Source organism: Lagenorhynchus albirostris, chromosome 20 (assembly GCF_949774975.1).
Source record: "Lagenorhynchus albirostris chromosome 20, mLagAlb1.1, whole genome shotgun sequence".
NCBI lineage: Eukaryota > Metazoa > Chordata > Mammalia > Artiodactyla > Delphinidae > Lagenorhynchus > Lagenorhynchus albirostris.
In genome coordinates, this window is record NC_083114.1 from 35,668,659 (window position 1) to 35,679,621 (window position 10,963).

Consider the following 10,963-nt stretch of genomic DNA (forward strand, 5'->3'; position numbering starts at 1 on the left):
GTCAATGGACAAGAGGGCTTTGCAAACTGCCTAGACCCTTCCGAAGCCAGGGCTGGGGCTGCCAAAAAGGCCACCTGTGCTTCATCATGCTGCACCCTCCCTCCTTACTGCCCACCAGATCAGGCTCTGCTTGCCCAGCCCCCAGACTTCCTGGCCAGGCTGAACAGGGTCCGGCCAGAAAGGGGACAGCTGACCTTGCTGGCTGGAGCCCTAGTCCTCCCCAGATGGGCCGGTGGCTTGCACCAAGGGCCCAGCTGCCCAGACCCCGGTCCCGTTGACCGTATCGGCTATGATTGACAGTATGCAGGGGGTGGCTGTGGTCCTGAGCAGACCTTGGAGTGATTCAGTCCAGTCTCCCAGCTCCTTCCAGCCCCGCTCCTCCCCACTGTTGATGTCCCCACAAGCAGTGGCCCCGTTCAGATCTCATCTCTAGCGGCCTCTTCTGGCTCTCTCTACTGCTTGGCTCTGAGGCTACAAGGGTGCCTAGGCTCATCAGACCCCCAAAGAGCCCAGGGTTGGGGGTCAGCCCCATTATCCTACACTTGCCCTTCCCAAAGCATGCTTCCCAGTCCCCTCCCCCTGGTGAAAACTAGATGGGGGTTCCAGGGCCTATGAAGATGTTGGGTGCCAAGGATGGGGCTTGTGAGTATCTCCCAACATTGAGGGAACAGGAGGAGATCACAGGAAGGCAGAGGCTTTCCCTAAAGCAGGAAGGACTCAGGTTTGGAGAAGGACTTCCAACCCAACAGATGCTGCAAATGAAAGAAAACTCTTTCCCGGAACTTAAGTGAAGGCAGGGGGATGGACCATATGACCTCCTGCAGGAAGGCTGGGAGCTGGATGGATACCCCAAAAGAAATGTCCTAGGTCCTGATAAGAGCAGCTCCCATAATGGACCAGAACATATGCAAATTCCATGAAAAATAAAACCTTATATGAAGCATCCCCCTGCCTCTTCCCCAGCTTAAAATTGGAGGAGACAATGGGAAGGGGGGGCAGGCCCCTTTCTTAACCCTGCCTGAGGGCAAGGATTGGCCTTTCCTCTCCCGTGCAAGTACACACCCACACCACTGGTGGTCATTACTGGTCCCCCGACCCCAGCTTCACTCAGGTTGCAATGACCATAGAGCGGGGCAGAGTCAGCCTGGTGACCTTTGAAGGTGAAAAAGGAATCCAAGGAAGCAGAGGGGGCAGCTAGGGGCTCCCAGAAAAGGGGACCTGGGCTGCTGGCTCCCATGCTGGAGCCCAAGGCCCCTCTCTTATAAGCAAGGCTGAGGCCCTGAGGTTCCCGCAGGACGCTGTTAGGTTTATTCCAGGGTAAGTGGGTGCCCATGGTGGGGCAGCGAGGACGGCCGAGGTCACCTGGTGACAGTGTGCTCAGGGGTGGCCGCAGGCTCTGCGGGGCCCTGCAGGGCCTGAGTCTCTGGCCGGCTGGGAAGCTCCACCTTCCGCCCCAGCCCGAGGTGGGGGAGGCAGTCACTGTTGTAGCAGTTTCCGTAGTTCACAGGGCTCGGTGATGGGCATCGAGCAGGCCTGGTTCTCACACACGTAGGCAGTGGCCTGGTCTTCTAGCCGTCGCAGGGTACTCAGGAAGGGCAGCTGGCGGCACAGGAAGCTCGAGGGGTCCCCATCGGCCAGAATCAGCACCTGGGAGAGTGGCAGAGAGGGTCACCTGGGGGCACTGGGACACCGGCAGGGCCCACTAGTGGGTGTCTTCTCCCCAGACCTTCAAAGGAGCCAGAGATACTGGGGAGCTGAGGAGGGGAGGGGGCCCTGGCAGGGGAGGAAGAGGGTGGGGCCAGGCTCACAGACCAAACCTTGTTAGGGATGTAGATGGAGTGGACACACTGCAACAGAGCCTTGGTGTCCTTGGCCTGGGGGTCTCCACAGATCACGATCTGGCCAGAACAGAAAGGTAACTCCAGTGACAGGTGCAGAGGGGCTGGACCCTGACCTGCCGGGGCTTCCCCATCCTCCTGCCAGCCACCCTATATGCCTAAGAAGAAATGGGGACTCAGCTCAGCACCCCCCAGACCAGCTGCCAGGAGGCCGCATCGGATTCACTGCTCAGCAGGTGAGAACACGCACGCACGCACACACACACATACACACACACGAGGCAGAGATATGTAGACAAACATGCAAATATAAGCAGGCTAGCCTGAACACGGGGCACACACACTCACTCACACCAGCGCACACTCAGAAAGCCAGGCACACAGTCACAGACCTCCACTCCAGAGTCATACACACCAGAGGCACACGCACAGCAGTAACACACATAGAGACTTACACACAGACAAGCATATGTCTGCACGCACTGTACCGCTGACCCAAATACACCGACACACAGAGAATCACAGAGGCACACAGAAGCCTCAGAGAAACACGTCAGCAGCCACAGGGACCCATAGTTAACCCCTTCCTCTGACAGCCCCAGCCACAGGCCCTCACACAGGCACCTGTCCGTGCCGGAGGCCTGCTTCAGACACACACTCACACAGACTCCCCCATCTGCACTGAGCAGCCTTACAGACATTCCCTCAGAGACACCTATACACACACTCACACAGGGCCACACATTCATGGACCTGAGCTCTGGGGACAGCCCCTAGGACTCCACTCCATGTCTCTATTGCAGCCCCAGCTCCCCTCCCACCCAGGGTCCCTGCCCAAGTGCCCCACCTGCTTGAGGGTCTGCTGGTGGGCTGAGAGGGCGCGGACCATCTCAGGCAACGCCACGGGGACACGGCGCATGCGCTCAGAGAAGGCGGCCAATAGGCACACACACTTGTGCATCCAGTCCTTGTGGCCCGTGAAGCCGTGCAGCCGAAGCAGGTTATGGGCCGACACGGAGTTGGCGCTGGGCTCCGCACCATCCTGGTCTGCAGGGTGCATGGGGGGCAAGCGCTGAGAGGGAGGGTCATCGGGTCCCAGGACCCTGCTCCAGGACTGTGGCCAGGGCAGCTGGAGGGATGGGGTAGAGGAGTCCCTGCCCGCCGGCTCACGCCCCAGGTCTGAGAGTGTAATGCTGACCCCAGCAGTTACTGACCCTTTGCGCGCTCACACGCATCCTCAACTCCACCTGCTCCAGGCTGAGCTGTTGGCTCCCAGGCTCCCCGATCTCCCTGCTGATACCTCCATCGCTACCCCTCCCTCCGTCTCCCTCACCTCCCACTTTTAATCCATCGTGAATCTGCAGGGTCTGTGACCAGAATAGATCCAACCTGACCATTTCTCCCATCTCGTACTTCTACCTCGTCTGGGCCTTTGCTGATGCTTGCCTGGACCAACGCCACTAACGGCTTCATACCTGGCCGCCCTGTTTCCCCTGCCCCCATTCCCTTCTCCACCGTCGGTCCGAGTAATATTCTTAAACCCAAACCAGAGCAAATCACAACCCACTCAAAACTCACCAGAGCCTTCCACTCCTTGCCACACCTACAAGACCCTGCAGGGATCCAGCCCCACCTGGGCATCCTCCCCTCACACGCTGACCTCTGCCCGCCCTGTCCTGCAGGGCACAGGCTGCCCACTCAGAGCCTCTCACAGGCTGTTCCCTCCACCTGAAATCCCTCTCCTGCTCCTCCAGGATCACACGGCCCCATCTTGCCCTCCAGCCCTTGGTTAAATGACTCCCCGGCTCAGCTGGGCCCCACCGTTGTTCTCTCAGGGCCCTTTCATTCAGCTAACGTTTATTGAGCACCTAATTATGTACCAGGCCTGCGCTAGATCCTGGGGATAAAGCAGTGACAACATCCTGCCTCCAAGACACTTACATTTGAGTGGGGGGAGAGACCATTAACAGACCAGAGGCATCAGGTGATGCTAAATGCCACTGAGAAAAGTCAGGAACAGGGTACCTGGTGGGCAGCTCCTACTTCTCCAAGGCACTCACAGTTTTAGCTATGTATTTGTGTGGTGTTTTTGCTTTAAATGTTACCGTCTGTTAGTTGTCTCCCTTACTGAACAGTAAGCTTTATGAGGGCAGGGATGGAGCTGGCCTTGTTCAATCTATCTAGGCATGCCACACTGCCACGAAGCATGCTCACAGAATAGCTACATCAATCTTCATGTCAACCATGTAAGGGAATGCCAACATAGCTCCATTTTGCATATTAAGAATCTGAGGGGACTTCCCTGGTGGCGCAGTGGTTAAAGCATCCGCCTGCCAATGCAGGAGACACAGGGTTGAGCCCTGGTCTGGGAAGATCCCACATGCCGCGAAGCAACTAAGCCCATGTGCCACAACTACTGAGCCTGCGCTCTAGAGCCCATGAGCCACAACTACTGAAGCCCATGCACCTGTAGCCCGTGCTCCGCAGCAAGAGAAGCCACCGCAATGAGAAGCCCGCACACCGCAACAAAGAGTAGCCCCTGCTCGTCCCAACTAGAGAAAGCCCGCACGCAGCAACGAAGACCCAACGCAACCAAAATTAATTAATTAATTGATTCGTTAAAAAAAAAAAAAGAATCTGAGGCTCTGAAATGCAACGAGACCAGCCCAATGTCACTCGGTTAATGAGTGGTAAAGCTGTGAGCCCAGGAGGGCCTGGCCCCTGCCCATGCCGGCCCTTCACCACCACACTGCACTTATGCCTCCCCCAGGAAAAACCAAGCCCCGGTTGGGTCCAGGACCCCGGGCCAGCTCCACATCCTCACTGACCGTCCTTCAGACGCAGGGGCAGGCCAGCCCCCAGCTCAGCCTCACTGCAGAAGTAGCCGCCACCCTGGGAGTCCCAGAAGAGCCTGTCCTGCGTGTCCTGCAGCCGCAGAGCCCACTCGAGCCACGCGCTCTCCTGTGAAGCCTCGTACAAGTCCAGCAGGCCCCGCACCACGAAGGCGTAGTCCTCCAGGAAGCCCCAGCAGGGCAGGTTGCTGGGGGGACAGGCATTGGGGAGGAGACAGGACAGGGAGAGAGGAGCTTTCACAGAGGAGGCCCTTATCACGTGCTTTTGTTTAACCCTCAAAATCTAGCTCTTGGGTAGGCCCCGTTAGCCCATTTCCCAGATGAGCAAATGGTCCCGGGGAGATTAAGAGCTCATAGCGGGCAGAAAGCAGAGCCAGGACTAGTGCCCACCCGGAGAAGAGAAGAGGGGAAGAGAGAAAAGCATGGGATGCCCAAGGAGGCAAGCCTTCCTGGACTGTCCGGCCCCCCACCTGTGCTCCACGGTCCCCCCAGAGCCTGCATAGCAGGTCCGCATTAGGCGGCCACTGGCCACGTCAAACATGTGCCGCTTCAGGAACTTGGCACCACTGATGGCGTAGTTGATCAGCCTCTCCTGGCCCAGGACAGCCCCGGTCACGGCAAAGCCAGACACCATCAATCCTGGAGGTAGGAGACACGAGTGGTTGTGACGCCGGCTGGGGCCCTCCCAGTATGTCCATCCCAACCCCCCAAGCTCTGACACCTCTCTGGAGCAATAGGGTAAGCGGGTAAGAGTCTGAGCTCCAGCGCCAGGCACAGCTGGGCTCCTGTCCCTGTGTGGGACCTCGGGTGGATTACCGTAAATCTTGATTACCGTAACTCTCAGTTTGCTCATTTGTAAATTAAGGACAATGAACCTGATAAAGGAAGAATTACTGTTTAGCAGGTGCCTGTCATACATAAGGGCCCTTATGAAGGGCAATTCTATAAACGGATCAGGTCTCAGACAGCCACCCCACCGTTCCAGGCCGCCAACATCTTGCTGTCCAGGTGCGGCTTCGGCCGATGTTTCCGGGCCTGGAAAAGCTTCTCGAGGCCTGAGCTGAGTAAGGTCCGTACGGCCTCCACTTCCAGGCCAAAGCGGGCAGCAGTCAGCTCCAGTGAATACCGGACGGTCAGCACGCTCTGGCCCTGCAGCTCCCCCTTTGGGTCCTGAGGAAAACAGCCCTTGTCCGAAGGAGTCCACTTGCCTGTCTGGCTCCAGGACCCCTCCCGTGACCCAGCTGTCCTCACCTGACCAGGGCTGACGTTGCCGGCCTCCGTGAGCCCATAGTGCTTCATGAGGAGCTGGCCCGAGGTCAGAGGCTCGGTGGTGCCCAGCACGGGCTCGGGGAGGAGCTGCTGGACCTCTTTGGCTGTCCACACGTAGAAGGCACCCTCTTTGGGCCTCATGCCCCGCTCCGGGGGCGAGTCCCCGTCCTCTGCACTGTAGAAGCCTCCAGACTGTGGGGAGGGGAGACTTGGTTGGCCCCAGCCTTCAGGGCAGCCAGTGGAGGCCCCGAGCCCTCCCGCAGCCAGACCCGCCTGCCTTAGCGGACACACACCCGGTGACTCAGGTTCCGAGCCACGTACTGCAGGATGCCTTTGGCAACTTCAGAGTAGAACTCATCACCAGAGATCTGATGGGAAGGAAGGAGGCTGTAAACAGAGGGAACTAGGTACAAGGGGCAGTCAGCGTTCTCCCAGGAAGGGAGGGAGGGAAGCTGGGTAGTGGACATATGAGAAGGAATTAGGGGTGAGGTTAAGGGAGAGCCTCAAGTCACCAGGAAAGCCCTGCAAAGGGGCAGCCAGGCGTTAGGGGGACAGGCTGGGTCCCTGCTCTGGGCTGGGATCAGGGGTCACCTGGAAGGCCTGTGAATAGGCCACCGTGAGCTGTGCCTGATCGTACAGCATCTTCTCAAAGTGGGGGACGTGCCACTGGCGGTCGGTGGAGTAGCGGTGGAAGCCCTGTGCCAGGAGGAACGTGGGGCTGGAGGCCGGTCCCAGCTGCTGTCCCCACCCCGCTGCTGCCCGCTGCCCCCTCCAGGGAATGCCCAGCCCCCCCTCACCTGCCCCACATGGTCTCGGATGCCCCCGTTGGCCATCATCTTCAGGGTGTGCAAGGCCATCTGCTGGGCCCGAGCGCCATCCTGAGTTAGCCGATGGCTGAGCCAGTAGGAGAACAGGAAGCTCAGGATCACTGCAGACACCGAGAGCAAGCGGTGAGAGACCGGGGAGGACAAAGGGGCCGAGCTTTGGGTGATCAGGACTTTGGCCAGGCTAGGCTTAGGGGTTCACGCAACAGGCAGTCTCTCTGGACAGGCTGAGGATCAGGAGGTCAACCCACAGGACAGGTGATCGTTACCTAGGTCAGTATTAGAAGGTCCCTGCTAAGACCACAAGTCAGGGCTTCACTAGATAGCTACTGACAGACAGGCTGGGGCTCAGGAGGTCACTGGCCAGACAGGAGAGTGGGAGGTTGCTAAGCGAGACGAGAGTCAGGAGGTCACTTACTAGGGTCGGCTTCAGAAGGCCAGGCCGGGGCTGGAGCGGTCACGGGGCGGGGGACACTGACCTGGCGTGGGGAACTTGGGGGCCTCGGCGAAGCCGCCATGCTCCTCGTCGTAGCTCTCATCCAGCTGCTGGAAGCAGCGGCTGTTCGTGGTGGCAGTGGAGGGTGGCAGCTGGCGGTCACCCATGCTGATCTCCGACCGGGCCAGCAGAGCTGTGGTGACACGCTGGCTGGTTTTCAGCAGGGGGCTCTTGTTCTGTTTCCACTATGGGAGGCAGGGGCAGACCTGGAGGCCAGCACCGGGTGGGGGCCCTTGTTCCCTCACCCTTGACCCCCCGGCCCCCCACTCCCCAGCGCACACCCACCTGCTCCCGTATCCTCATCAACACTGTGCGGAAGCCAACTCGGGTCAAGCCATCCTCAGGGGGAAAATAGGTGCCCCCCACGAAGGGCTGGAGACTGGGAGTCAACCACACACTCATGGGCCAGCCCCCACCACTGCTGGTGGCCTGGCGGAGAGAGGGCCAAGGTGAGGGGAGCGGCCCCAAGCGCACGGGCAACCGCCCCTCCAAGGGAAGACCACGCACCTGCACAAAGGTCATATACGCTTTGTCCACGTCGGGCCGCTCTTCCCGGTCAACCTTCACACTGACGAAGTCCTCACTGAGCAGGCGGCCAATCTCCTCGTTCTGGAAGGACTCCTCCTCCATCAGGTGGCACCAGTGGCAGGTGGAGTACCCCACTGGAATGGGGTCACGGGGCCAGGGGGGACCAGTGACTGGTCAGAGGGGGGCCAGCCAAAGGGCCGCGGCTGAGCCAGAGAGGCCCTGGCCTGTAGATTCCTGGGAGGCCCCCAGGCCCAGGGGACCCTTCCCTGATCCACCACCACTCCCCTCACCCAGCCCAGGGAAGGTGGGCACAGTACCTGAAAGGAAGATTGGCTTGTTTTCTTTCCTGGCCTTGTCGAAGGCTTCCTGCCCCCAGGGGTACCTAGGCCCGGCAGGGTGGGGCATCACTCACTAGCCCGGGCAGGGGTGGGCAGTGGGGGGGTAGGAGGGGTGAGGGTCCAGCTGCCCCGGGAGGGCATCAGGAGAGGGACTCACCAGTCCACAGGGTTGTAGGCATGTTGCAGGAGGTACGGCGACTTCTCACTGATCAGGCGGTTGGGGACTTTCTGGGGTGTGGACCAAGAGCAGTTAGTCCGGCTCCCCTTCCCTCCAGCCGACATGGGCACCAAACTACCGACCGTCACGCTTCGGTTCTTGTCCTGGGAGGAGCTACCCCTGTCGTGGGCAGGCAGGTCAGGTGAGGAGTCTCCACCGCCTCCCCCTACACCGCCCCCAGAGGCCCACCTGACCCCACCCTGCCCTCTGGCACCCCTCCTGGAACCCCCTGTTCCCAGTCCAACCCACCTTTCTGAACCACGGGGGAGACGGTGGCCTTTGCGCTCCCCCTTGTGTTTTTCGGGGGGTGAGGAAAGGTGGCTCATTGGGGGCTCCCTGCCAGGTTAGTCTCCCCCAACCTCTCAGACCTGGCGGTGGGAATGGTGATGACTGTGAGGTCAGGGCGAGTCACAGTGAGTGGAATGGTCCTTCCGGCTCCATTCTCTTCCCCTCACCGGGCCCCACCCCAGGGTGGCTGGGCTGGAGGTATCCCTCTGGCATGCCTGCCTGGGTGTGATCTGGGCAGGGAGGCTGCCGGCTGCCGGGTGTGGGACTGGGCCAGGTGAGGGGCAATGAGAAGAAACTCGGCATCAGGGACTCCCTCACTCAACATCCACCCACTGGGCACTTCTGGGGGGCCAGGTCCTGTGCCAGACACCCCATGACCCCCAAAGAATCAGAAACTGGCCCTGATCTCAGGGGGCTCAGCCTGGGACAGTGGCACTGTAAGGCAGGTCTCAGAAATGACAGGCCCCTGCAGCATTAAGGACTGTGACAGGCCAGCCCAAGGTGCTTTTGGACAAGGACTCTTGGCCCAGCATTGGGGTTCAAGGAGGGCTTCCAGGAGGTGGTGTCAGAACAGAGTCTCTGGGGCAAGCTAGCCCTGCAGCTGGAGGGGAGGAAGGGAGGAGGGGGTTACCGTCTGGGCCAGGTCTAGGGAGCGGACTCGGGGAAGTAGGCACAGGGTCGGGGGTGGGGAGGTGGCCGGGCAGGCACAGGGGACCAGCGCCGGGAAGACTGGCCCCGGGGCCCCCCAGGCGCAGCGGCCCCCTTGCCCGCGCGTACCTGCGGCTTGCGGCGAGGCCCGGCGCGGAGCGGGGCAGCAAGAGGCCGCGGCATCGCCACGCCCGCGCGCCCTGCATGGCTGCTGGCGGCCGACCGCCCGGACGCCGCGGACAGGAAGGGAGGGCGGGAGGGAGGCTGCGAGGGGCGGGCCCGGGCACCCGACAAGCCGCGGGTGCGTCTTCGCGGGGACCGCAGGCCACGCGGCTGGTCTCCGAGCGCCGCCCGGTGGTCGACTGAGGGACTGCAGACCGGAGAGGGGGACACGAGTCTGTACACAAAACTGGGCCGACTCGGCTGGATCTAGACCAACTGTGGGGGTTAACCCTCTTGAGTAGAAGATGGAGGGCTGTGAGGATGCCAGGGCCGTGGAAAGCTCTGAGCCGCCTGTCATTTTATTCAACCCTAGCCCGTTTTACAAATGAGAAATGAGGCGAGAGGCAAAGGTGTGGCTTGTCCAGGCCCTCCAAGCCAGGAGCTTCGCCTTTGCTCTGCCCACCCCCGACTCCCCAGGGCCTCAAGGTCCTGCTCAAACCCCACCCCCTCCAGGAAGCCTTCCCTGAATAATAATAACGAGCCAACTTTATGTACTATCAGGTACTTTACACATGTCTCATTTGCTACATTCAGTCAACATTTATTGAGTGCCCGTCGCCTACCAGGCACTCTGTTAGGTACAACGGTGGGCAGAGGGAGACCAGGCTCCTGCTCTCGTGTTGCTCACAGTCTGATGAGGGAGGCGGAAGCCAATCAGACAACCTGGCAAATGAATGTACAACCACCCACTGTGAGAAGTACCATGACTAGGTATGACAAGGAAACTGGTCTGGTGGGAGACGAGGGGGGAAGGCCTCCCTAAGGAAATCACATTTGTGTAGCAGCCTTCGAAGAACAAAAGGATGGATTCTGGAGAGGGCATGGGGAAAATGCTGGGGAAGCAAGAGGAACAGATGTGCAAAGGTCCTGTGGCACAGCAGTGAGTCAGGGCTGAGGAACTGCAGAAGCCATCATGGCTGCAGGACAGAGAGCACAGGGAAGAAAGATGGTAGATGAGGTTGTGAGGCTGTGGAGGAGGAAGGCAGGGGCCAGGTCTTGAACTGTCAGCAGGAGTTTGGTTACTGATGAGAGCAGAAGAAAGCTGTGGAAGGGCTTTAATCAGGGGAATGAGCCTGCATTTTGGAAAGGTCCCTCCAGCTTCCTGGTGGAGAATGGACTGGAAGGAGACAAGAGTGAAGCAGAAGGGTTCAGAGGCCATAGCAGCACCCAGGGGAGAGCTCTGGGAGGTCTGCACCAGGCAGAGGTGGAGATGGAGAGAAGGGGTGGACTTGAGGTCAGCGGGAGAGGAAACATCGTCAGCATTGTCTATAAGGGAGAGGGGGGTGTCAAGGGTGAAGTGCAGAGTGGGGCTGGTGCTGAATGGGGGGCATTTGCTGAGGAGGGGGCACAGGGAGAGACTCAGATCATGGGTTCATGAGGTCCGTTTGGACGGTTGGTTTGAGATGTCCTTGAGAGGTACGTGTGGAGATGACAAGGCTCTGG

At 59.9% G+C, this 10,963-nt stretch overlaps 1 protein-coding gene across 6 annotated transcripts; it reads right to left on the reverse strand.

Moving 5' to 3' along the window:
* Positions 1-1,285: 1,285 nt before the first annotated feature.
* Positions 1,286-9,540, reverse strand: SPATA20 (spermatogenesis associated 20). 6 transcript variants are annotated; one of them, XM_060134439.1, is made up of 17 exons: positions 9,428-9,530; positions 8,612-8,730; positions 8,303-8,482; positions 8,125-8,189; positions 7,787-7,941; positions 7,565-7,708; positions 7,263-7,464; positions 6,757-6,887; positions 6,551-6,655; positions 6,253-6,327; positions 5,942-6,151; positions 5,668-5,860; positions 5,161-5,329; positions 4,667-4,878; positions 2,686-2,885; positions 1,809-1,898; positions 1,286-1,647 (listed from the first exon to the last, which is right to left on the reverse strand). In XM_060134439.1, exons 2-17 carry the CDS (start codon positions 8,686-8,688, stop codon positions 1,477-1,479), a joined length of 2,379 nt encoding a protein of 792 aa, XP_059990422.1. In that variant the 5' UTR covers positions 8,689-8,730; positions 9,428-9,530; the 3' UTR covers positions 1,286-1,476. The 6 variants fall into 6 exon arrangements, with proteins under 6 accessions (XP_059990422.1, XP_059990426.1, XP_059990421.1 ...); XM_060134443.1 differs by having other exon boundaries at positions 1,818-1,898; positions 9,428-9,523; XM_060134438.1 differs by having other exon boundaries at positions 1,818-1,898; positions 8,303-8,373; positions 8,612-8,752; positions 9,428-9,498.
* Positions 9,541-10,963: the final 1,423 nt, after the last annotated feature.

Coding starts and splice junctions, on each gene's coding strand:
- SPATA20 (XM_060134441.1), bottom strand. CDS start 9,504: ATGCAGGGCGCGCGGGCGTGGCGATGCCGCGGCCTCTTGCTGCCCCGC. Junction 4,879..5,160: donor GGGGGGACCGTGGAGCACAG/GTGGGGGGCCGG, acceptor CTGTCCCCCCAG/CAACCTGCCCTGCTGGGGCT. Junction 1,648..1,808: donor TCCCTAACAAGGTTTGGTCT/GTGAGCCTGGCC, acceptor CCACTCTCCCAG/GTGCTGATTCTGGCCGATGG.